Source organism: Erythrolamprus reginae, chromosome 6 (assembly GCF_031021105.1).
Source record: "Erythrolamprus reginae isolate rEryReg1 chromosome 6, rEryReg1.hap1, whole genome shotgun sequence".
NCBI classification, from domain to species: Eukaryota; Metazoa; Chordata; class Lepidosauria; order Squamata; family Dipsadidae; genus Erythrolamprus; species Erythrolamprus reginae.
In genome coordinates, this window is record NC_091955.1 from 52709995 (window position 1) to 52737006 (window position 27012).

Consider the following 27012-nt stretch of genomic DNA (forward strand, 5'->3'; position numbering starts at 1 on the left):
TATGTAAAATTAGCATAGTAGCACATATATAATATATAATTATTTATTATTTTTATTATTATTTATTAGATTTGTATGCCGCCCCTCTCCGCAGACTTGGGGTGGCTCACAACAGTGATAAAACAATATAAAATAACAAATCTAATATTAAAAGTCTAAAATAACAGTTTAACATTAAAAGCCTAAAAACCCCATTATTTAAAAAGTATACACACAAACAAACACAAACATATAAATAATTATAAATATGAATTAATTTGTATTATTTTATTTTATAAACATATACATACATGTATTCATATATTAATATATAAAATACATCAATTGCTTTTATCAATTTGTATGTTCTATAAATATATATTTATGGTTTCCTATTCTACTTTGTAGGGGAAGCCTATATGAGACTTAGCAGATTCTCTGAAGCAGAACATTGGTATGTGGAATCCCTGCATTCTAAAACTGATCACATTCCGGCTCATCTCACATATGGGAAACTTCTTGCTTTAACGGTAAGAAAACTACCTGGAAAATAGCAGTTTTTTAGCAAGAAAAAAACAATCTGTCACATGTTTGCCACATTTATTTATTTGTTTGTTTGTTTGTTTGTTTCTTTGTTTCTTTCTTTCTTTCTTTATTCATTCATTCATTCATTCATTCATTCATTCATTCATTCATTCATTCATTCATTGGATTTGTATGCCGCCCCTCTCTGTAGACTCATACATACTCATCTCATTATTTCTTTGTATAAAATGTTATACTAACATCAAAGGCTCTTTTTTCCTCTTCTATTCAAGCTAGGATCTCTATCTTGAGATCACCTTTGCAAACCATTCTATTGATCACAATTCACTACTAGGGACATATATAAAGGATATTGACAGGCTTAGAATATATACTATTTGTCATCATTCTCCTATATCTTTAAAATTCTGTCCTTCCATGTGTATTAGAATATCAGAAGATTTAGGTCATATTAGGGAATTCTCACTCCTTATGTCATGCCTCACTCTTTAGAGTGAGAGCCAGTGTAGTGTTGTGGTTAAGGTGCTGCAGTAAGCGCAGGCAAACTCAGACTGTAGGACCACCCATAGCCATGGAAGCCAACTGGGTAATTTGTGACAGTCGGTCTTTAGACTAGGAAGCCCCAAAAATCTACCAAGTTGCACTGTGTGTAGTCAGTAAAGAGACTTTGATCCCTGGGTTAATTAATTGAGGATGAGTATGAGGATAATGATACTCATGATGCATCTATAATACACTAAATCAGGAATGCCTTTTCCGACTGGAACAGAAGACAAAATGTATGTTGAGGTTATCTGGGTATTATCTGGGTAATTTGCTGAATAAATAGTATTTCAGTACAGTTCTCCTTGATTATCAGGCAACACCTCCTCTCCCCAGTATATACATAAAATGAACTACCTTATTGCTTTTGGTGTACAAACTATTCATTGCCTCCTGTTCCTGATAATACCAGGAATATCAGTTTCTATTATAAAGAATGGTTATGGAAGTTATGTTTTGCAGTAATATCCTACTTTTCATTGATAGCGTATACTTTGCCCAGCTGAAAAACAAGAAATGGTTGAGAACTACTGCAGTAGACAATCCCAAATGTAGAACTATATCCAGCAATCTCAGTGTATATGCCAGAATAATTATCAGTCCTAAATTCTTAATATGTTTATTTGTAGAACTATATCCAGCAATTTCAGTGTATATGTCAGAATAATTATCAGTCCTAAATTCTTAATATGAATCTAATACGAATGAATTGCCTACAGCTAAAAATTAGGGGAGGGAGGGGTGAACCACTTTCATCACTGACAAATTTGTTCAGGCATATCTGTTGCGGATTGAAAGAAACTGCGGAACAATTTGTACAATTCACAAATGTGAATAATAAATATGCAGCAAGACTTGGTTTTCTGAAGAGATTGACACAATATTACCTATTGCCTAGTAGAAGCCAAAGAATTGACAAATTTCCCATGATGGTGATTTTTTCCCCTTTATATACCTTTTAAGTCATGACTTTATATAGTGTCAGTGTGTAATTGAAGATGACTGTTACAAATACCTGTATGTATGCAGTGAAGGGCTACCAAATTTTTTACTACCACACTGTGGGCATGGCTTATGCAGGACGCCCTGTATTTTCTTTCAACAAGTTGGGTGCTGTGGAGTGCTCCATTTTCACTACCCCATGTGTTGCCCCCCCCCCCCCATCCAGGCAGTAGCCCACCCCTGTATGCATGCCTGATACTTAATGCTTCTTTGCATTTGACTCATTATCTTTTAAATAAAACCAAATAGAAGCTTCCAGGGAAGTTATAATTATGGGATTAGAGCATGAATAGAAGAAAAAACTTTTTCTTCCCTGCTTGGATCTTGGGGGGGAAATCTTTTTGGATATTGTTTTGAGATGCCTGTGCTAACTAGTGCTAACAACAATTTTTAACAAAAGATTTTAGTCACAATTATGATAAGGACCTTTAGAAGCCTCATGGGCTCTTGTGACTTTTCCATTACTTTAAAAGGGCATATTTTGGTCATAAAGAAACTATTGCAATAATTATATCATGTTGCTTTTTGTTTATTTAAAAACATTCCTTTTGAACTCATTAGTTCAATAGCTGAAAATAAGCCTTCTTTTTTAATGCATTTTTCTATAAGGTGGCAGCATCTTCCCCCTCACTCCTCTCCCTTTCCAGTCCTCTTTGTTATCTGAACCTAATTACAATTTTCCACAGGATTAGATCCAGCTAATTACATTCTCATTATAAACTATTTCTGCCAAAGGAGAAATTTTGACATGGGATCAGAAAAAGCATTCCTATCATTTTTTTTCTGATGAATATTTGAAGAGTATAGTCCAGACATGCTTCAAAGAACCAAAGTTAGCCAGGTATAAGATGCCAACGTGATATTGGTTTCTTGTTAAATATGAGTAGCACTTCATTTATTTAAATGTTTCAGACATACCTATTCATAAACAGCCATTTAAGCACAAATACATATACAGTAGTACCTCTACTTACAAACGCCTCTACTACTGAACTTTTTGAGCTACGAACCCGGTGTTTAAGATTTTTTTGCCTCTACTTCTGACCCATTTTTACCTTATGAACCTGAGCCGCCGCCGCTGGGATGCCCCGCCTCCGGACTTCCATTGCCACCCGAAGCGTGCATTTTTGCGCTGCTGGCATTCCCCTGAGCCTCCCCTTGCTGGGAATCCCTGCCTTCAGACTTCTGTTGCCACCTGAAGTGCGCGTTCTTTTGCTGCTGGGATTTCCCTGAGCCTCCCCTGTCTGTGAATCCCTGCCCCCGGACTTCCGTTGCCAGCCAAAGCACGTATTCTTGTGCTGCTGGGATTTCTCTGAGCCTCTCCTTGCTGGGAATCCCTGCCTCCAGACTTCCATTGCCACCCAAAGCGCGCGTTCTTGTGCTGTTGGGATTTTCCTGAGCCTCCCCTCACTGGAAATCCTCACCTCCAGACTTCTGTTGCCACCCAAAGCGCCCGTTCCTGCACTGCTCGGATTCCCATGAGGCTCCCCTCACTGGGATTTCCTTTGTTTTTGCCGGCACCGCTTTGAATCCCAGTGAGGGGAGGCTCAGGGGAATTCCAGCAGAGCAGGAACGGGCACTTTGGGTGGCAACAGAAGTTGGAGGCGGGGATTCCCAGTGGCGCAAGGCAAAAGGGGTGACTTTTGGGATGGTTTTGCATGCATTATTTACTTTTATATTGATTCCTATGGGGAAAATTTCTTCTTCTTATGAACTTTTGTCCTTACGAACCTGGTCACGGAACGAATTAAGTTCATAAGTAGAGGTACCACTGTATCTTGATACTAACAATTTTCATATAGGATCTTAGGAGGAGAATCTGTCATCTTTTTCTACTAGAATCATATTAATGCTTCCCAATGCTTGCTTGGAAGTAAACAAAAAGAAATGTCTCACCTGTAGTCAGATTACAAAAGTTAGGTGAATCTGAACCTGAGTGGAGTAAAAAGGTGGGTATTGTAGGTAATTAGGTTATATGATAGATGGTACCTTCATTACTATTATTAAGATAGAATTGTAAGACATATGCAGGAGGAAAATAAATGTGTAAACTAATTTGTATTTAATCACATGAACCTTCTCATGTTACATTAAAAGCATTTTGTGAACAGATGTTGCTACTGTAATATTTCTTATAATTAAAAGATAATTAGTAAGACATATACCTGAACTAGATATATTAATTTAGAATCAAAAGGGGACACTTGTACTAATGCTGAGTAAATACATGGTAATTAAGTATGCATATTTATAAAGCCCTAAAATCTCACACTATATAACCTTATGTAGAAACTACTTCTGGCTATCATGAAGGTGTTAAAATCTATTTCTGTTAATCTGTAATAAAGTAATGAAAATATTTTCTATCTCTTGATATTTAGAAATGACATTTAGAACTTGAAAAGCATAAATATAACAGTGGTCATTCAAACAATCATCAAAATGTGCAGTGGTATTATTAATATAACTATATTTAAATCTGTTTGAAACTTGTTTAAAAGGGAACCAGATTTAAGTCTGATTCTATGAAATCTATTGTCATCCATGGGGTTCTGCTGGGACCCAGGCCCCCATTGGCATTGTGCCCATCCCATGCCAGGAAGGAAGGCCCACTCCGCTGGGACTTGGTTCAGCAAAGCAAGGCCAAGGTTTGGTGGCCGGCTGGGCTTTGGCATCCCCCGAGTGCCCTGATGCCAGGCCAGTGTGCTCCCTAGCCCAGGCCATAGGGTTATGTGTGCTTCAGGTCGGAGGGGTGCCCATGTAGGCTTCACCCCGATTGTGAGACCTGTGGGGTCTCATTCATCGCAGTGTGAAAAGAGGCCGTGTCCCTACTCCAATGGGCTAAAGGGGTTCCTCTTTGGGAAGGATAACATTGGCTGGGCCAAGTTCCATCTGGTGGGCCCAGATCCCAAACAGGGGTTGGTCCAACTTGCACTTAGTCATCTGAACTGGTCTGGGAGTTCCATCAGCTATAGGCTATGCAACAGTAGCTGAGATCCCTCATCTTCGGAGCGTCCGGTAGACATAAATTTAGGCTGCCTCCACTTGTGGGCCCAGGCTGTTGCTTTATTATTTTTAAACCATATACTAGTAATCGTATAATAAAATACTTTTAAAAATATTTTAAAAATGATATTTTTAAATATCAATTAACATTCAAGGTGATGAAATGACTGTTTCCTAAGATTGTGGAATAGAGTGAAAGACCAGCTACTGCAGGATTCCTTATTAAAAGTTCAAAACATTTCAAAAATTCTAAATAAATTGTGTATATAATACATACACACACATACATATATACACACATGTATGTATGCTTTTTGTACATATGCATGCACACATCCATGCACACTGTTTTTTCTGAAAAAAATGTATTTGTTGAAATTTTCAAATCTGCAATGTTAAATACCTTTGTTTATGTTAATTATAAAGATATTACAAACTATGTGCATATTTCTGTTTTTGTCTTTCGTTGTAATTTCTCTAGTAATCAAGTCCTTTTGATCACCTCTGTCTGTATTACATTCCAAGAGTATTATTTAGGAAAAATAATTATGTATACTTAACGAGATTTCAGAATGATGGATAGTCTATAGCTGCTACCACCAGCTTGCATGTGTGTATCGATGGATGGATGGATGCATGTATACATGTATGTATACAATTTATAGGCTCAAACCACCTGGGCAGAATATATTTTACATTAAAACAAAACAAAAAAACCTCAGAGAAACTGATCGGGCAAATTCAGAAGAGAATGTGCCCCATACCCAACAATAAAAGAAAAATCTAAAGGGGCTCAGGATCCCCACTACACTAAGACCTGGGGGTATACCCAGTTTTTCAGGGATTTTCTGAACTTCAATAAATGTAAGTAAGCCATATGGATTCCCAGGGGGATACTATTGCAGAAGGCAGGTACTATGACAGATAATTTGTGCTTCCTAAATCTCTATAGATGACATTGTTTAATCATGGGAATTTAGAGCATACTTATGCTGACCAATCTTCCCAAACAGGCAAAAACAATTTAAAAAATGGCATTCTCTCAATTAACAAGCTCCTATGCTATGACGGGCTTTATAAGTGATAAGCAGCAACCCGAATTATATCCAGGAACTCACTAGCAGCCAGTACAGCTCATAGAGCTAAACTGCCAAATTTTTTCAACTATCTTGAAAATGAATAGGATCTTCCTTGCCAGTTAGATCAAATAGGAAATACAGCCAGATAATCTGTTTTATTGTAAAACTACATAAATAAAAACCTGATAGTCTGAAAGTACAGTTCTCCCACTCTCACCTTAGAGCCCAATTACTTAGGAAGTGACCTTCCTGAGCCTCTTGCCCCACTCACTAACTCTCTTATCTGACCATTTCCTAGGCAGCAGTTTTTTGCCTGGTCTCCTAAGGTCACTTCCACATAACATTACAAGTAGCACCAACCCTACAAGGTGGTCCAGATTAAGAAACCAATGCCATATATACAGTTCAATTTTGCACCGGTGCGCAAAATTCCCCACATGCTCAGGACCACATTATAAGCTGAAACATAGCTGAGGAGCATGGATGAAGAATTAAGGGCAGCATTAAGATGAGGGCAGGCGGGAGGGCTTCTTCTGACACGGAGACACTGGAAAAAAAATCACCGTAAATTGCATTATCAGTGCGTTCCTACCGGTGCAGCCCTCTGGACTGCACCGGTAGGAATCCACCAATGCATATACATCAGGACCACTTCCATTATTATAGCTATAGTGAAGTCCCGCCTGAGCCATCAAAGCCAGCTGGGTTACTCTCCCTCAGCCCAAATCACCTCACTACATTATTTGAGTTACAAATAATTCAAAGTACTGAATATCTTCCCACAACAACAAGAGTTGTACAAATAAATAAATATATTTTTTTAAAAAGTAGAATCTTGTAAATCTGCTTTTTCTTTGCTTCACTTAAGTATAAACTAGGGAAGCGCTTGTTTTACATGTTCTCTCATTTAGTTTCTTACTCTTGGCTAGAGCCTCACTTATCTGATCATTGCACTGCTGGCAGCTCTTCCTCCTGTTCTTCAAAGCCATCCCTTCCTTATTCTTTTACAGATAAAGATTAGAAGAGACTACTTTTGACTTCCTTATCAAAATGTAAAATTAAAGCTCTTAAATGTAACAATTCATATCCAAGTCTTTTTTCTGTCTCCTCTTCATTCCCTCCCCCCTTTTTGGGGGGAATACTGTCTTCCTTAAAATGTCACCTTAAGATCAGGGTCTGTCCTTTTACTTGGGCTGTAAATGTTACACAGAGCTATTTGGGCTAATGATACAGATTAAAAATGTTCAAATAAATATTTCCCTTACCTACTTTCACAGCATAGAATGATGCATATTGGGGGGGGGGGGGAAGCTCTCATTGTATCTTCGATTCTATCCCAGAAATAACCAAAATGAAATTAGAAATATAATCTTAAACACTGACAAGAAGCAGAAAAAAGGAAGCTTCTTTTCGCTGGGAATAAAATCTTACAAGAGATTGAAAACAGGTTTAAGAAGAATATTTTGAGAAGCCAGTTATAACATTCTGGCTGGATAGAAAATATTTGGGTTTGCTATTCTTTTCATGGAGATAATTCTGAAGGCTGAAGCATAATAGGCAAGAAGGAAGTCCAGTGAATCCTCTTTTCTCTTGAAATAGGAAAGAAAACTGAATGTGCAATGAGACCTGACAATTAACTGTCTAAGACTAATAGTGTTCTTTTTTTTCAGGCCATGACATAATAGATGTAAGTTCAGTCAGGACTAGAGATGTGTTCCAGTCTCAGTCTGTAGTTTTGATGACCTGCAGATGAATGTTTTGTCACATGAAACTTGCCAGAAGAGCATGATAACTTGAATGCTCTGCTTTGATTTTTAATGTGCCCTGTTTATCCTATAATCCAAATTATTCTTGTAGTTTTGCCAAGAGACCTAATCTTTGTTCATTGTTGTCTCCATTCCTTTAAGCATTGTATGAATGTTTGTTATATTTTACTTCCAATGAAAATATATAAATATTGGTTGTACTCAACAAAAAATTAAAACTAGACATATAATCTGTGAGAAGGCATCAATTGACAGATAACGATGCCATGCAGAAGTTTGCTTATAGACTGCTTTGGGAGAGACTGGTGCCCTATGTGTGAATCAAATCATTACTCAATTCAATATTTCTCTTCTGTCCATATGAATAGAATCTTGTTTTAAGCTTGTGCATTTGATAGATGGTTACTACGATCTCTGTGCACTTATACAATATCCATAGTTAGCGTCTAGTTTTCACCATTCATTGCTGAGAAATCCTATCAATAGAAAGTTCTATAGATGTGCTTATGTACTTCATATTAGAAATTCTGCCTGTGCCATGTACACAATTGGGAGAACAGTGAGGGGAACATTCTGCTAGAACATCAGTTTTCTTACCCAATAGTAAATAAAAATGATTTGAGCTAAGCTAAAGTTATATGGAAATGTTGCTTTCCTCTACACATCTTCAGAAAATGCTCATATATTAATTAAATATGGAAGAATCAAACAGTTCCTGGTGGGAAAGAATGTACATACGTCTCATCTTTCTTTAAACTTTAATCTCAGGATATGTAACACTCATGGGGAGAAAACCCATATCAGTTCTATTTCTGTTGTACATTGATGTGATGTAAAATACGGTTCTTTGTCTAATTCTGTTTGATTAGTTCTGATTAGTGATGGGTGAACAGAACCTGCACAATTTGGGTCCGTACTGAATTTTGAGGTGTTCAGTATGCCAAACACGAACCTGAATTTTTTTGAAACTTCGGGCAAAGTTTGGGGTTACGTTCGGCGTTCGGAGCTTTGACGTCACCGGCAGGTTGCTAAGGATGCCAAGGTGATCACATGTTTATTTTTACGTGAAAGGACTGCCCTTTGCAGTGCCGCTTTGGCGTCCTTTTTCATAAAAATAACAATGTTTATTTTTACATGAAGACCTCCCTTTGAAGGAGCTGGGGAATCCCTTCCATGAAGAGATTCCGGGGGCGGAGCCTTGACATCACTGGCAGGTTTCTAAGGACGCCAAGGTGATCACTTCCTGGATTCCATGGAATCCAGGAAGTGATCACCTTGGCGTTCTTAGCCACCTGCCGGTATATGTGACGTCAAAGCTCCGCCCCCAAAATCTCTTGGTGGGACTCCCCGTTCGGGTTCGGGTTCAGTTCAGGTTCGGACGAATTTTGCGTAAAGTTCATCCGAACTTGCCAAACCCGAACACCGTTGGGTTCGCCCATCACTAGTTCTAATTATAAATTGTATATCAAGTATAGGAAGTGTTCTTGGTCCTTAAACATACTAAGTTGTCCATTTTCGTTTTTCCCTACTGCACTGGCATAAAAATAATCAGTATTATTTGTAGTAATAGAAAATATATTATTTAAACAGAAAAAAACAGAGTGAGATTTGTGTTCTAGTAGGACTATGCTAATTCATTAATGCTGTAAAATTAATGTTTACATTTTTCAGTTGTAGGTCTTCGCTTATCATAAGGAGTTGTAAACTGGTGTCAAAATCTGTTTTTGCCTTTTCTTTCTTAAGGGTCGCAAGAGAGAGGCAGAAAAATATTTCTTAAAGGCAATTCATTTGGATCCTTTGAAGGGAAACTGTTATATGCATTATGGTAAGTTTGCCAATAAATGCTTTCCTTTGGATTCTATTTTATTGAACAAAATTCTTTATGAATGATTATGTTTTTTAAATTTTATTTTAAAATACTGGCAGAGTATTATTTGAATAATCCATTGGGCCCTATATGCCAATGGCATGGCCATCAGTTCCCAAAGAGATACCAGTTGCCATCCTTCTTCAGTAACCTATATAACTACATAAATGATGAATGCTGGTAAATGGGACTTTGACATCTTTAAAAAAAGGATTTGCAGCAATATTAATTGCAAATTACAAGATCTTTTCTTTGTGAAGTACATTGATATTTAAGTGGGTTATTTTTACTAATTAATTTTTATTATGTATAGAAAAATATTTTGTAGGACTCATACTTTTCTGGTTATGCTGCAAGATGAAACCCAACATAAATCTTTTTGAAAGTATAGTGAATAACTGTAGGGCCATGTAAAACATTTTGAGACATGTTTTGAGCTTTAAACATATTTTCAAGCTAAAACATACAATTTATTGGTATTTTCAGATTTACTCCACGTACACTTTATACTATTCTGATGATGCTGGAAGAGTCTTAATCTCAAAATGGAATCACTTTAAATTAAAAATATTTAGAGTAGGGACATAATAGTATAAGAACTCTTCAATTAAGTTAAAATAAAATATTCAGTTTATTTCAAACTTCAAATAAGGTATTTTAACTTCAAAACATTTCAAATAAAAATGTTTTGTATCAGACTTCATTTATGATTGAAAGCTCTTTAAAATTAATAGAAATAGCAATAGCATTTAGACATATATATCACTTCATAGTGCTTGTAGCCCTCTCTAAGCGGTTTACAGAATCAGCATATTGCCCCCAACAATATGGGTCCTCATTTTACCCACCTCGGAAAGGTGGAAGGCTGAGTCAACCTTGAGCCAGTGGTGAGATTTGAACTGCTGAACTATAGCTAGCAGTTAGCTGAAGTAGCCTGCAGTGCTACACTCTAACCGCTGCACCACCCTGGCTCTTAAATAATTAATTACCTTGCAAGGACAAATGGATGTACACTTGGAGTCTTGCCCCGACATAACTATTATGAAAATATATGTCGAATTAGACAATTAGAATTTAGGCCACTAAATTCTAATCAGCATGTATATGTTGATATGTTGACTCTGTGTAAGTGTGCATGCATATCGTTGAAACTCTAATTTCAAAGTACATATATGTTGGTCCTGAGTGTGTTTCAATTCTGTTATGTTCGTATGCATTTATATGTGTGTATACAAGGGAGACCGCATAAACTGCATTGGATCATGCAGATGTTACCCAGATAATATCACCAGTGTGAGTGAATGTGAAGTTTGTTCCCTGTTTATATATAGTAGCTTGCTCTGCCAGGGTTTTTTTGGAGGGGGATTCTCTTTAGTAGTGATTAAACTGTTATTTATTTACTTCTCAGTTAGTTGTCTGGTATTAATTCTGGTGTTGATCGCTGCCTATCTGAATATAGGCTACTGGAAAGGATATATTCTGATCATTTTGATTCCTTCTTAATTTTTGTTGTTGTTGTTGTTGTTGTTTCTTTTGAATGGTATGTTAATCTAATATATGTCTCTGTCTATTGATGGCTGATTTGTCTGAATATCAAGCTTCCAGGAATTCCCTAATGGTCTGGGATGTAGCTTGGTTTAGGATGCTTTCAGTTTCCCAGTTGAAATTATGCTTGAGTCTGTCCATATATTGTACGTTTTCATAGTATCTCCTAGCTGTTATTTGGAGTTCATGAATATCGTATTCTGTCTGTCTGTTCTACATAGTGGCTGTTAAAATCCTTCTACAGTGGTACCTCTACTTACAAACTTAATTCATTCCGTCACCAGGTTCTTAAGTAGAAAAGTTTGTAAGAAGAAGCAATTTTTCCCATAGGAATCAATGTAAAAGCAAATAATGTGTGTGATTGGGGAGACCAGGAGATTCCTAGAGAGGCCCCATGGAGGTTTCTCCCCACCTTTTCCAGCCCTGTTTCCTCCTAGGAGATTCCTACAGAGGCCCCACAGAGGCTTCTCCCTGCCTTTTCTGGTTACATTTTCAGAGGTTCGGGTTTGTAAGTAGAAAATGGTTCTTGAGAAGAGACAAAAAATCTTGAACACCTGGTTCTTATCTAGAAAAGTTCATAAGTAGAGGCATTTGTAGGCACTTGTATAATGTATATTATTTCTATTTTCTTCTTCTTCTTGGATTACTGGGTCTTTTTGTTTACCTAGGATGTTTTGAAAGGCTTTAGTTAGTTTGTGTGCTACAATAATGCTGCATGGATATAATAGTTGGTTATTTGGCCCCGGCCCTCTGGAATCAACTCCCTCCAGAGTATCCGAACAGCCCCCATCCTCCTCGGTTTCCGTAAGATGCTGAAGACTCACCTTTGTCGCCAGGCGTAGGGATGATTACTTTCCCCTTCGTTGTTTCTCTGACCTCTGTAGTATAATTAACTGGATTGAGTGTGTACAAATGCATAGTTGTGATTTTATGATAGGGATTGACTTTTTAAATGTAATATTAGATTTGTAATGTACTGTACTACTGTTATGTTGTGAGCCGCCCCGAGTCTTCGGAGAGGGGCAGCATACAAATCTAATAAATTATTATTATTATTATTATTATTATTATTATTATTATTATTATTATTATTATTATAACATTCTTACAGAACTCCTCTTATGAGATGTTGTCACTTTGATAAAGGAGCACTAGTTTCCATGTTTCTGCTGACTGTGTATGATTCTGTAGCTTGATAACAGTTTTGAAACATTTAGCAGTAGTGTTTGCCCAGATTGTTTAGTATGATTCAATATGTTCATAGATGCTTACAGTATACAAATAGTCCTTGACTTACAGCCATTTATTTAGTGACTGTTTAAAGTTGCAACATTACTGAGAAAAGTGCCATGACTGGACCTCGCATTCATGCTGTAATAGCATCCCCACAAACATGTGGTCAAGATTCAGCTGCTAAGCAACCCACATATTTAAAATGGTTGCAGCATCCTGGGCTCATGTGATTACCATTTATGATCTTTCCAGCTGGCTTCCTGGGGAACCCAGATTCATTTAGTGATTGTGTGACTCACTTAATAACTTCAGTTGGCAAAAACTCAAGTGCAACCCACTTAACAATTGCCCTGCATAGCAATGAAAAGTCTGTTCCCCCTTGTGGTCATAAATTAAGAACTACTGGTAGATTTGATTTTTGATTTTTGATTTTTAGTATACTGCAACAGACAGTGAAACAATGACAAAAAGATTCTGCCAAATAACACTTTATAACAACAACCACTGAGACTTCGAGTTAATTTCCTTTGAATAATACATTTTCCTAATAATTGCAAAGCATGTAATATTTCTCTGTTATAATACAATTGATTATTTGCATTAAATGACTGTAATTATGCACTCACTTGATATAATTTACAACTGATCATGTAGCTGTTGTTCTCTAGTTGAACCTGCAGAGTTTTTCTTGTTAATGTTTTTAATTTTCTTAGTTCATTTTGGTTAACATAGCATGCAGTTAATAATTCACAATGCAAATTGTTCTCTTATTGTAAGTTTAACTGGATCAGAATGCTGTTAGAGTGCTGAGAGTATTTTGGCATATTTTGTAATGCTTTGAGAAGAAACACTACAACCAAATTAAAATTAATCAGTAATTCATTGCTGCCCTCTAACTTGTCAACATGCATAATGTTTTGTTCAGTTGTTCTAAAACTTACATTTACGGTAAGTTACAGTCATTTAAAAATTAAAGAATTTTGCTACATTTTTTCCTTCTGTTAATAGAAGTCTCTTCCGCAGAGGCTTCCCTGAATAGAATTCAGAATAAGGTTGTCTTTTTTACCCCAAATTTATTCTTGTTTTTACAGTATCCCATACTGCTCATTTTTGGAGCATATTTGACAACTAGAAAGGGGAAAGGAAGAATCAGCAAAAAAAAGAGGGTTTTTTTCTATTTATTGAAATTATTCATAGAGTGATATAGTCCTGTCAGTGCTAAATTGTGAGGTATGCTGTAATTGTTAATATCTGTTTTTCAGGCCAGTTTCTTTTAGAAGACTCTCGGTTGATGGAAGCAGCAGAGATGGCCAAGAAAGCAGCTGAGTTGGATAATACAGAGTTTGATATTGTGTTCAATGCGGCTCATATGCTTAGGTCTTTTTATTTCATTGTCTTCAGTATCTCCATCAATATTTTACTGCATAAAATTAACAGGTTTAATATGCATACAGTTTTTCCAGAATGAAAACAGAAGATAACACGACATTTCTCAGCTTCATGCTTGTATACATTGTATACATCCTGCTTTTTAAAATTATGGCTTGATCAGATTACTTTAATGAAGACAATTCACACTGGAATCATGTGCCAATTTTGCCATTATTTCTTTTTTCATTTTTTTTGAGCCTGTACAGAGTCTAATGCTTACATAGCACAAAGAGTGATTAGTACTACATTCAATTCACTTTATATTTTCCTGAAAATGAATGTAACAAATGAGAAAAACAAGCATGGGAGAGATTTGAAAACAACTCCCAATTTTAGAACAAACAACTGCTATTCACAACTTAAATGGTATAATGGTTCAGGTGCTAAACTAGTTTTAGTCCTCCTTTCTGCCTAGAAGCCAATTGGGAGATTTTGTACCAGTTGTTCCCCTTATGTTGTATCAGCATCAGGCTCTTCAACCAGCTCCTCATTGCATCATACATTGATTGCTTCACTGTGTTGAATGAAGTGAATGCAGTGCAAAACAAGTAGATGCTGCAACCAAGCAGAATAAATGTAAAAACAGGCAAACCTTTTTTTTTCTATGGGTGATCATATCATCTCCAAATTACTTATTCGACTCAATCTCTTCAGCTCACTTTTTTAATGTGTGGAAGCTAGAAGGTAACCCAAAATAGTTTTTGTATCTATTCAAGAGCATCAACAAGCATTCCTACCTCAGGGTCATTTCATGTGTGCGCGCACATGAGCGTGTGTGTTTTTCTTTTTAAAGTGAATGCAGTGCTTTCAACATTGATTTGCTTGCCCACAGTTGCCACGGACACATAGACTAATCTATTTAGTTACGCATATAGAATTATAGTGTCATCCAATTCAATGGCAAATTTACAAATAAATGATAATGTTCCTCAATCAAGCACAACCGCTGGAACAATTTCTATCACTTTGCTTCATGCTACTGGTTTAGATATATTAAAATACTGTATATCTGTAATTGCTAAATACATTTTCATGTAACTTTAATGATTAGCATTTTACTGGGGTTTAAGTTCCAATTTTAAAAGTTAAGATGAATTAAAATTGTTTACAAGCTAATTTTTAATTGTACAAATTTGTATCAAAAAGTTTTATTGAGTTTATATACAATTAAAAAGACATAATCTGTGGTATCCACTTCATATTTCTATAAACTAGTCTCATACATTTGTCTTAAAACAAACACCTTACACAAAAAGAGAAAAAAGACAGAGAAACAAAGAAGAAAAAAAATGAAGAACACATAAAAACATGAAACAAACACACACACCCTTGTTGTCTATCCTGACAGCTAATCCATTAATCATTTGTGTTATTTTACGAGGCTCAATACCAATGGTTTTCATGTGGCTTTATGTAAATCCTCCCCCCCCCCATATTTGTATATATATTCTTATTCCTGATTTCTACAATAGCCATCTTATATTTTTATAACTGTTTAACATAGTACCCCTTTATATAGCTTTATTCTGTTTCCTTTTTTCTACCCAATTATAAAATTCCTTCCATACATCATAATATTTTGATTTTTAATTGTATAAATAAACTCAAATGTTTTGTTTTTACAAATGTGAACTTTGTAATTATATCAATTTCATTATTTAAAAAACTATTTTAAGTTAACAAATCATTCACATTGTAATCAGTAGCTGAAAATGTATTTTAACTATTAATGTCAATGATTCAATTAATTTTTCACTTAATATTACCAGATTGAATTTCACTGAACATGCCCTTTTTTCTTCTCTCAATAGACAAGCTAGTCTCAATGAAGCAGCTGAAAAATATTACAAAATGGCGGCTGAGCTAAGACCTAATGTAAGTACTTCCTGAAAGAAAATACATTACAGAGCTATTGAGTTAGCACAGAGAGAAAACCAATGCATTATTTCTCAATAATTATTAATAATAATGTTTTGGTCTGTAAGTATCTTTTAAAAGCAACTCACAGCAGCAGTCTAATAAACATTTGTCAAGACAATTATGTTTATAAAATGAATATATATGCATGTTTTTCCCTTTCATATGTGCATTTTAAATTTGGGTTGTTGATTGTGAAGTGGCTAACTTTACTCATTCCAAAAAGTGAGGCTGAAACTGTTTCATTAGCAATTGCTCCTTTCTGGAATGAGATGCGGAAAGGGGATTCCATTCTCTGATCACAAAATTAAAAGGTATGACAGATACATTTTTGGCTGTCGTCAACATGACCTGCACACCTCAAATCTACTCCAGAGGATTTCCTGAACATTTTGGCAGTGTGTATGAGGAGAGGCTTTAAGAGTCAGTTCTGCATAAAGCTCTCTCCTGATGATCAAATTCATAGAAGGTTAAGGGGGGGGGGAATTAAGACAGCAATTCCTGTCTTAAATTTTAAAATTATTTTTTTTTTTAATTTACATATTAAAAGCAGTAAAAATGATAATAAACAAGGATTGTAGAATCATCATGGATCTAAAAAGGACTCTGGAAGTCTTCTAATATAATTCCATGCCTGTGCAGAATTCTCACATTGGCCCAGATAAATGGCTGATCAAGTAGCCATAATCTCAAGAGGCAGACTGTTCCATTGTTTAATAGTGCTCATCCTCAGAAAATCCCTTCTTATTTCAATCTTGATCACTTTCCTTTCAGCCCACCCATTGAAGTTTGTCTTACCTTAAATATTATTAGGAATGAATACACAATGTATTGTTTTGACAGCTCTTCAAGTATTTAAAAATTACTGCCATGTTTCTACTAAGCCTTTGCTTCTTTAGACTAAAGATACCCAGATTTTTTAAAAAAATCCTACATGTGAACAAAACCACTCTCCTTAGAGATTATACTTAATTCTTGATTGTAGACTTCTCCAGTTATTAAATATCTTAGTCATCACAATGATTATATTCATGTCCAATATATTATCTTATCTAATATATTATATTATATTATATTATATTATATTATATTATATTAACATGATGTTATATGATCAACCAAGATATCACATACTTTAAACATGCAAATGAAAGTACATTTTTACTATGAGCATTCAAATAGTTTCATTTTGCAAAAACAAGAGACTGTTTTCAAATGAAATTCAGTGTTGGAAGGAAGAGTATTTCTATAAAGATACAAAACATTCAGGAATTCTGTTCGATGTCTGAACTTTTTAAAAAAGCTATTATCTTGTAAGAAGGTTGCTGAAATTAATTACACATACGTTCTTTAAAAAGTATAAATACTTTGAAGTATAACTCTGAAGTGTCAAGTAAAAGCTGAAAAGATCATAGGTTTTTCAATCCCAAACACTCTGAGTGTCGTGATCTACATCACACAATCTAACTAGTCTCATATCAGGTCTGTCAAACCTGTGACAGTTTTAAGCCCTACTGTATATCTCCATCTGTTTGTCAAATGCAGCTGTTTCTGCTGTACTCATTCAGAAAGATTTGATTAATATTAGATGTATATTAGCATAATAACACACACACGCATGCAAACACCCATAATAAAAGGTTTGGATATGCCTTTAGGCAAAACAAGTGCAGTTCCATGGCATAATTTTATGAGTGATGGGAAGTATTTATAGATTGTGGGTTCTGTGTATGTAAATGGCTTCTACCTCTTTAATCCAAAATATTTTGTTCAGAACTCTACCAAATAAAGCAAACTGCTGGTAAAAACAAAACTTCTCTGCCATACATGGTATTTAGCTCAACAAGGAAACTTTTCTTATACCTCAACTTTCTGGAACATATTACCAAGAAACTATATTATTTTAATAACTATTTAATTGGAAACACATTCTGGTCCTTCTAATAACAATCATGGGTTGTTTTCATGAATTATAACATCATGTATTTTATTACCAACCTAAGTAATTAAAAGCCTGTTGTGCTTCTTTCTAAATAAGAATACTTTACTATGGTATTAATTTTAATTTATTGGATTTTGATATACAGTGATCCCTCGATTTGCGCGTTCTCGATTAGCGCGAAACGCTGCAACCCGGTTTTTCAAAAAATATTAATTAAAAAATAAGTCCGCGTTTTTTTTGCTATACCACGGTTTTTCCCACCCGATGACGTCATACGTCATCACCAAGAGTCACTTCTCTGTCTCTTTCTCTTTCTTTCCTGTCACTATGCTTCAATCATTTTCTCATTTCTCTTTTTTCTCCCCTTTTTTCTATCATTTCTCTCTCTCTTTCTTCCTCTCACACTCTCTTCCTCCCTTCTCTCTCCCCCCCTCCACTTGCCCACGAGAAGAAAAAAAGCAACCTCTGCCGGGCAGCTCCCCTTGTGCCCCCGCTTTGTGCCTGCCTCTTTTGGGGATTTTTTTTCTTTTCTTTTTTGCGCTGGCGGCGGGAGCTGTTGGGGAGGGCTCTGCCGGGAAGGCCTCTCAGCTGCAGAGCTGAATGGGGGCGGAGGCAACAGCGGAGCCCGGCGCTGGGGCCATGCGAGGCTGTTCATCCAGGGGGGCGTGGACTGGCAAGTCGCCCTCCTTTCTCTCTCTTTCTCAAGATCGCTTGCCGCTTGCCTATTGCAGCGAAGGAGGCGAAGCAAGGCTCCAAGCTGCAAAGCGGCAAGCGATCTTTCCCCTTTGCCTGGGCGGCGGGAAGACCAAGGGAAGGTTCCTTCAGCCGCCCAACACCTGATCCGCTCCGCAGCGCGGCAGCAGCGAGGAGCCGAAGATGGGGTTTCCCCTTTGCCTTTACCCCATCTTCGGCTCCTCGCTGCTTCCGCGCTGCGGAGCAGATCAGCTGTTGGGCGGCTGAAGGAATCTTCCCTTGGTCTTCCCCGCCGCCCACACGCAAACTCCACCATCTGCGCATGTGCGGCCATGAAAAAAATGGCGCACATGCGCAGATGGTGGTTTTTACTTCCGCATCCAGTATAACGCGGAAATCGGTTAGCGCGGGAGGTCTTGGAACGTAACCCCCGCGCTAACCGAGAGATCACTGTACAGTGATCCCCCGGGTATCGCGATCCTGATCATTGCGAACGGCTATATGGCGATTTTTCAACCCGGAAGTCAAAACACCATCTGCGCATGCACGCCCTTTTTTTCTATGGCCACGCATGCGTAGATGGCGCCGGGCAGATCAGCTGCTGGGCGGCTTCCCTGGGTCTTCCCCCTCTTGCTGGCGGGAGGGCGAGCGGCGGGCATCAGCGAGGAGTTTCCCCACCGCCCACGCAAACTCCTCGCTGCCGCTCACCCGCCCTTCACCCGCCCACGCCGTTCGCTCGCACCGCTTCCCAGCTGAGTCCTGAAGCGAATTGGCTTCAGGACTCAGCTGGGAAGCGGCGCGAGCAAACGGCTTGTCCGCCGCCTGCCTGCCCGCGCGCCCGCCGCTCGCCCGCCGCTCGCCCGCCCTCGCCGTTCGCTCGCGCCGCTTCCCAGCTGAGTCCTGAAGCGAATTGGCTTCAGGACTCAGCTGGGAAACGGCGCGAGCGACGCGAGCGAATGGCTTGTCCGCCGCCTGCCTGCCCGCGTGCCCGCCGCTCGCCCGCCCTTCGCCCGCCCACGCCGTTTGCTTGCGCCGCTTCCCAGCTGAGTCCTGAAGCGAATTGGCTTCAGGACTCAGCTGGGAAGCGGCGCGAGTGAACGGCTTGTCCGCCGCCTGCCCGCCCGCCGCTCGCCCGCCCTTCGCCCGCCCACGCCGTTCGCTCGCGCCGCTTCCCAGCTGAGTCCTGAAGCGAATTGGCTTCAGGATTCAGCTGGGAAGTGGCGCGAGCGAACGGCGTGGGCGGGCGAAGGGCGGGCGAGCGGCAGCGAGGAGTTTGCGTGGGCGGTGGGGAAACCCCAATCTTCGGCTCCTCGCTGCTGCGGCGGAAGTAAAAACACCATCTGCGCATGCGCAGATGGTGTTTTTACTTCCGCACCGCTACTTCGCGAAAAACCGATCATTGCGAGGGGTCCTGGAACGGAACCCTCGCAATAATCGGGGGACCACTGTATATTGCCTTTTTATACATTGTAAGCTGCTCTGAGTCTTTTGAGAGGGGCGGCATATAAATCCAAGTAATAAATAAATAGATATATAAATATGATGATGCGATGAAACAATGTAACCATGAAGAACTGTTTTAAACAATTTGGATTCTATTTGCACCAAGATTAAAATATCAGATTAAGATCAGGTGAATCAAGATTCAAATCTAACCCTAAATCTAATCTAAAATCTAAGATCATGTATAGCAAGGGTGTCAAATTCGTGGACCATGGGCCAGATGCGTCCTGTGCTGGTCACACCCACCGCCAATTTTGCAAAGGAGAAAAATTTCGCAATATGTCATGACAACGCCATGACTACATGAGTTTGACACTCTTGATGCAGGGGTGGGCTACTGCCCGGACAGTGGGGAATGCAGTGGGGTAGCGAAAATGGAGCTCCACCCCAGAGCACCCAATTTGCACCAAAAGATGTTGAAAGAAAATGCAGGGTGTTTATATTTGAAGAAAAAAATATTCTGAATCTCAGTCATATATATGATTATTAATAAATAAATAAGCTCCCTCTCATGTCGGCATTAACTCTTGATTAGTACTTGGAGAAACTCAGATTCAAATGCACTGGTAGCTGTGAAAGTTTATGAGTAACTTCAATTAGTCTCTTTCTGCCCAACTTATTTCTTCCTAAAGAAAAAGAAGATATTTTAAATTAAAATAAAAATTTCCCTTGTTTTGAGGCTTTCATCAGCTCCATCCAACTAAAGTACCGTGGTCTGTCTTTCACTTCAGGTTATTATTTCTTCATATTCCCGTTTTGTTATTCACACCTCAATCATTCTTTTATTAATGACCAAATTATTAGTTATTAATTTTTGCATTAAACACCATTCATTCTTGCTGTACCACAAACCGTGCATAATCAACACCTCCAATTTTGATGCTTTTCTGGCATATACATCTCTCATTTCCATGTAACAAATTAGTAAGAATATTTTGCTCAGCTGCCCCAACTCCTTGGAGAAAAGCGGCCAAGAATTCAAACTAATAAATAAATAATAATAGTATTTGAGCATGTTACATTTTTCCCATATTTAAGACACAGTCTGCTAAAATGTACAAATTGATCTAATTAGATTGTTTTATTTTTTTGCTGCTTGTTTTATTTTTTTGCTGCTTGCATTTTTTCACTCCATTTTCTCTGTCACATCACACTTGATCTTTGATATATTAAGGTATAGTTTCATATTCCTTGTTGCCTCACAGACTTTATTTACATTTTATTGCAAATTATTCACATCCTCAATCAACAACATGGCCCTATTGGCATATTCTTTATTTTATTTTGATCATTATCTATCCCTGTACTATTCCAATAAGTATTCATCCAAAGATTTTTCCAGGTACACTGAAAAAACTAATCCCCCTATAATTTTTGCATTATATATCGGAAATATCAGAAATTGCTTTGGAATTAACTGTGCTCCAGTTTATAGTTTAGTTTGATTGATGAGATCATGCCAATTCCATTCTAATAAAACTTCCAAGTGCTTCTAAATTATTAATAAGGAAACGTAATTGCTAATAACCATTGTTTATAATAGGTATAAGGAACCAGCAATCTACCACTTAATAGATGTTGTTGGATACCGAAATTGAAGACAGTTATTCTATTACCTTCTGTGTATAGCCTGGAAATGTGACTGCAGCTTATTATGAAGGATTACTATATTTTATACGAGGACTTGAAAATATGTAATCATATGCTTTTAGGAGCTCTCACCAAAAAAGAGGATTAGAAAAGACTCATTTTTAAACACAGTAACTCAGCAAGAACTGTTGAATAAGAGTCACATCCTTAATTGGAATTCAGCATCTATTTTATAATAGTGAGTCTTAGTTGTCTGTTAGAAACAACACAGTGAGTCCTAAATTGTCTGTGTGATTTTATCTCCAAAAGAATAATCTGTGACTTAACTCTACTTCTTTAATATAGATCAAAAATAAGGTCCATGAAATGTTGGATACATAGCAATGTGGTAGCATCTAAGATTTAAACTTTGTATTTCAACTCAGTTTTTTTTTTTAATGCATGATTTTTAAACTGGCCTTTATTCAACAATTTTATTGTATTAGTTAGTTACCATAGACTAGAGAATAAATTTTATTAATTAATATTGACATATGGCTTCCCATCTAACCAATGTGAATCTGGGCAGCTAAGCAGGATTGAAATAGAATTATATTGTATATTGAAAAAAATTAAAAACACCATTCTCACTTGATTTTTCAGCAAGTGGATCCTAAGATACTATCCTTATTATTTTTAATGCAGTGTAACCTTTCTGCTTATTTGTAGAATATTTTGAGAATAACTGTAAATACATCCTTTCTGCATATGGAGTATATTTAAACTTGGGAATTACCTTTAAGGATTAGGATGTTACAATTCAGATGAATTGTAAAATTTATATTAATCAAGGTCCAGAAAAATCATTTTCCAAAAAAATGCATAGTTCTCAGAATATTTTGATAATGTGTTACAAATCAAAAACTCTTACGAGTTTCATGATAATTGCTGTAATTTTTTATGAACAGTGTTGGACTGTTTCAGCTGCTACTGATTGGAAAAGCAGAATTATATTATATTTGGGATAGTTAAGATGCTGGGGTAAATTCTCTGCAGCCAACTAGCTATGGTCAACTAGCCATAGGCCAATTCGCCACAGGGGAATTCAATGCTGTATTAAGCATTTTATTCAAGTATTTTTTATTATTGGTGACCACGTTTTCGTTGAAATTATTGTAACTATTGTATTTCTGGATTGATCATATTTTATTATTATTGTCTAAAGTTCTGTTGAAATTAATTTAAATTTTGTATTTGTTGAATTGTCCCACAGCGAGTTGGTGAGTTGGCCATGGCAAGTTGGTTAGGGTGAGATATCTCATTCTGAAGAGAGGTTTTGAAACTTTAATCTTATTTATCTATCCATCTATCTATCTATCTATCTATCTATCTATCTATCTATCTATCTATCTATCTATCTATTTATACGCTGCCCCTCTCCAAGGACTCAGGGCGGTTTACAACATATCAAAAACAATATACATATAAATATCAAAAAAATCCAATTAATGTAGCTAATTACTTTAAAACCCTAATAACATTTAAAAATCACTCATTCCCATTTGAATAGCAGACATACCTACACTCATAGCCCCAAGCCTGGCGGCATAAATGAGTCTTTAGACTCTTGTGGAAGGCAAGGAGGGTGGGGGCAGTACGAATCTCAGGGGGGAGCTGATTCCAGAGGGCCAGTGCCCCCACAGAGAAGGCTTTTCCCCTGGGTCCCACCAAGCGACATTGTCTAGTTGACGGGACCTAGAGAAGGTCGTCTATGTGGGACCTAACCAGTCGCTGGGACTCATGCAGCAAGGAGGCAGTCCCGCAAGTAATCTTGCCTTTCTTATTATTGTTCTCTTCTTGTTAACTATTTGCTTAGTAATATAAAATATAGATATCAGGCTAGTAAATTACAAATAGATTCAATAGTTTAAAATTCTGGAGGGCCTGTTTCACAAGGGATGGGAAACTAATATTAATTGGTATTTAACTGGTGGGATAATATGTATTTATGTGTTGGGTTATTTAAATGCCCTTTTTAAAACACTGTTTTAAACTGGGTTTTTGTCTTTTTTAAAGTTATTTTTTGGAAGTCTTGTATTTTTTTAACTTTAACTTATTTTTGAGTAAAATAAAAATAGGGGGGGAAGGGAAAGCAGAAATGAGGTAGAAACTAGGGAATAGATTGCTTTGATTTTCAATTGAACTTCAAAATAAATTTTGAATTAAACATAGAAAGAAAAAGAAAAAGAGATTATCACTTGTTATGTATTTATTAATCTTTCCTTATATAAAAACATAATTTTTCAGAAGGCATCTAATAAAAATACACACCACAGCATTCAGGAGTTGTTTCCTTACCTTATATAAATCACTGTTTTCTCATTTTATCTACAATATGGGAAGAAATATTACTTTCTATAGCTAACAGCAGAGTAAAGAACTTGTGGTTATACAATTAATGACAGCGATAGCTAGCATAGAATCCTATCAGAATTCAGCAACATTCCTGCATGTTTACATCTCTATCTTAATAAAGGTATTGATGCAATTAGTTTTGGATTAATTAATTTGTTTTGGATTAATTGAGTACATTAATCATTTTAAAGCATTATATAAATGTTAAGCCATTGTTGCTGGCTGATGCAGAGTAAAAGCAACTAATTTTCTAATTTAATCTGCTTATTTTTAAATCCTGCTTTGAAAGTTTTAGAAGTAAGCATTTTCTAAGTTGCTGTTTCAGAACAAATGGATAAACATTGTCATATGAACTGCCCTCCGTAGTCTTGGGTTGCTGCCCACTTACAATCTAGTTTCACAAATTAGGGAGGATCAGCTATATGTATTTTGTTATTTTCCTACACTTAATTTTCTTAAAATCACTTTTCATTGCATATTTTTACTCATCCTTATTTTTCTTATGCCTTTTCATCATAATTTGATCCCAAGAAATGTAAGTGCATTCCTATCATATGATTTAATGTCCATGTTGGATTCTTCCCAATATTATTTTTTCTTTACAATATTATTACTTTACAGTAATAAAAAAGTTTATTTCCCCCAGTTCAACTTTACACCTGAAACAGTTAAGTTTCTGATTGTTTGTATGTTTGACTCCATGTTGCAATTTTTCAAAATTGGTCCCTGTGCTTTGGTATTAGGCAACAGGCCAAATTTGAAATGAAATCCATATTAAACAGAACAAGAGCACATGAAAAACTGGTCACTATCGAAAATATAATTGGAAAGCCACGTGCAGGTATATATACATGGAAAAGAAATTACTTGGTAGTTCAAAAAGTGATGACCAGAAGCTCAACTGTACCTACTGTATGTGTACTGTAATTGCATACAAAATATACATCCTTTAAATAGAATTGAAATGTTCCAATGTTATGTTTGGAAAGTGTCCTATTCAGTAGCTTTCCAGTCTTTCTCGCCTTTCTGTTTGCAAGCCTGGTTCTTGGCAAGCACATGTAGTGTATCCCTTAAGGGCTATTTAAAATTGGCACAGTATTCTCCTTACGATTAAATGGTGCCTGTGCCAAGAAACCAAATCTAGCTTTAAGTTTGTGTGTGTGTATGTGTATGTGTCTTTGCTAACTAATAATATAATATTTCACTGCTCTATTTAAATTTGAAAGCAATATTGCCAAACTTTTGACATATGCATATAATTTGATGTCACAATGTCTAGCAAAACCTTGACAAAGGAATGCAAACCAGAGATATAAAAGCAATGTTATATCGGTATTCTAAGATCTCAAATCTTGAAACAAAGCTGAGTGTTCTCTCTCCCTCATTGGGGAGGTTCCTTCAGTATATCAAGCATGTTTTGGCACTGGAAAATAATGAGCATACCTTCATCCTTCTCCCCTAAGTCCTTAGGATTGGTTCTGCCATTTCTAATTTAGTAATGAAACATGGGAAATTACTGCATCTTATGTAAAACTAATGCTTAGAAATTAGTGAAGGGGAAGAAAAAGAAACTCATTCATTTTGATTCAAACAATGGGTTTTGGCAACACAATTGAACGTCTTTCCTCTTTTGAGGCAAGGAAAGAAAAACAGCTGTTACTTTAAACCATTTTGTTTTCATTACAAAACTAAAAGCTCCTGTTTTCACACAGTACATACATTTTATATTCTTTATAATTGACATGTCACTTTATGATATGTGTTTATTTACATTTTGAAATCCTTGTTACCTTTCCTTTTCTATTTCATGATTGAGAATAGATTTGTGCATCTTTCTTGCAGAATACAAATCTACAGAAACATTTTTCCAGGAAGCTTTTTGATTCCCAATCAAGTCTACCCCCACCTAACACCCACCCTCCCGGTTCCCTGAAGTCTCCCACCTAAGCTCAGCCAAGGTTTATTTCAGAACTAGACCAGGTCAGCATGAGGCTGCAAGACCATATGTCAGAGAAAGCGAGGAAATGAATTAAATAAACATTGAGGAACTCAAACTTTTTGGTTGTTGTAAATGTAGGACTCACATGAATATTAAATATTCTTTAAATAAATGCCATGTGTGTGTTGTCCTTAAATCTAATATTTCTTTAACTGTACTGAATAATCTATATCATCCATATAGCTATTTGATACAAGTAAGGAAATGGATACTATTGGATTTAATGCAACAAAGTACAGTACAAGATAAAACATGGTATTTATTGACGCCTCCTTCTGTACTTCTTCCTTTACCACCATACTGCATTTTTTGCATATATTTTCCCAATAGATAACTGGTATATCTGACATTCTGTCAGCTTTCATTAACAACTTTTGCAAGGACTGACCCTACCATTGGGTAGAATGAGGTTGTTGCCTCGGGCAGCAGGAGCAGCAGCTGTCACCCAACATTCCTCTTGAGTTCTCTGCAAGAATTAATTGAAGTGGTTTAGTCTACTAGCTGCCCATCAACTGTAGTCTAGGCCAAAAATTGTAGGAGATAGGTGCAGTGTTATTTATGCTTTCTGAATATTGATAATAGATGGGTAGAGAGGCAGGCAGGCAGCAGGTAGGTAGGTAGATGACAGACAGACAGACAGCATTATACACAAATGCAAACAGTATTTGTGCTCAGTCTGCTAAGACCATAAGTAAGTACATGAAAATAATGCTAAGATATTTTGTTCTATACCCAATGATGCTTATATTCTCTTATGACAGATAGTTGCAGATGAAAGGCATACAATACTGTGTAATGGGGTGATTCTTCGAATTAGGATTGTCAAACTCAACATGATTAATCCTAATGGGGTCTCACTCTCTAACTGATTAAGGGATATATCATGACAGGCTGTTAAACAATAACCTTTTCCTTAGCAGTGCCATGGAACATATGCTGATCAGACATATCTTATTTGTTCCCTTTCATTCTGAATA

The 27012-nt window shown here is 36.9% G+C and overlaps 1 protein-coding gene across 1 annotated transcript in view; it reads left to right on the forward strand.

Annotated features, from left to right (window-relative positions):
- Positions 1 to 27012, forward strand: part of TMTC2 (transmembrane O-mannosyltransferase targeting cadherins 2) — a 228993-nt gene that overhangs the window by 181831 nt on the left and 20150 nt on the right. The window contains exons 8-11 of the mRNA XM_070755769.1: positions 388 to 509; positions 9665 to 9746; positions 13829 to 13943; positions 15809 to 15872. Of these exons, the coding sequence (XP_070611870.1) occupies positions 388 to 509; positions 9665 to 9746; positions 13829 to 13943; positions 15809 to 15872 (383 nt within the window). The remainder of the gene's footprint in view (positions 1 to 387; positions 510 to 9664; positions 9747 to 13828; positions 13944 to 15808; positions 15873 to 27012) is intronic.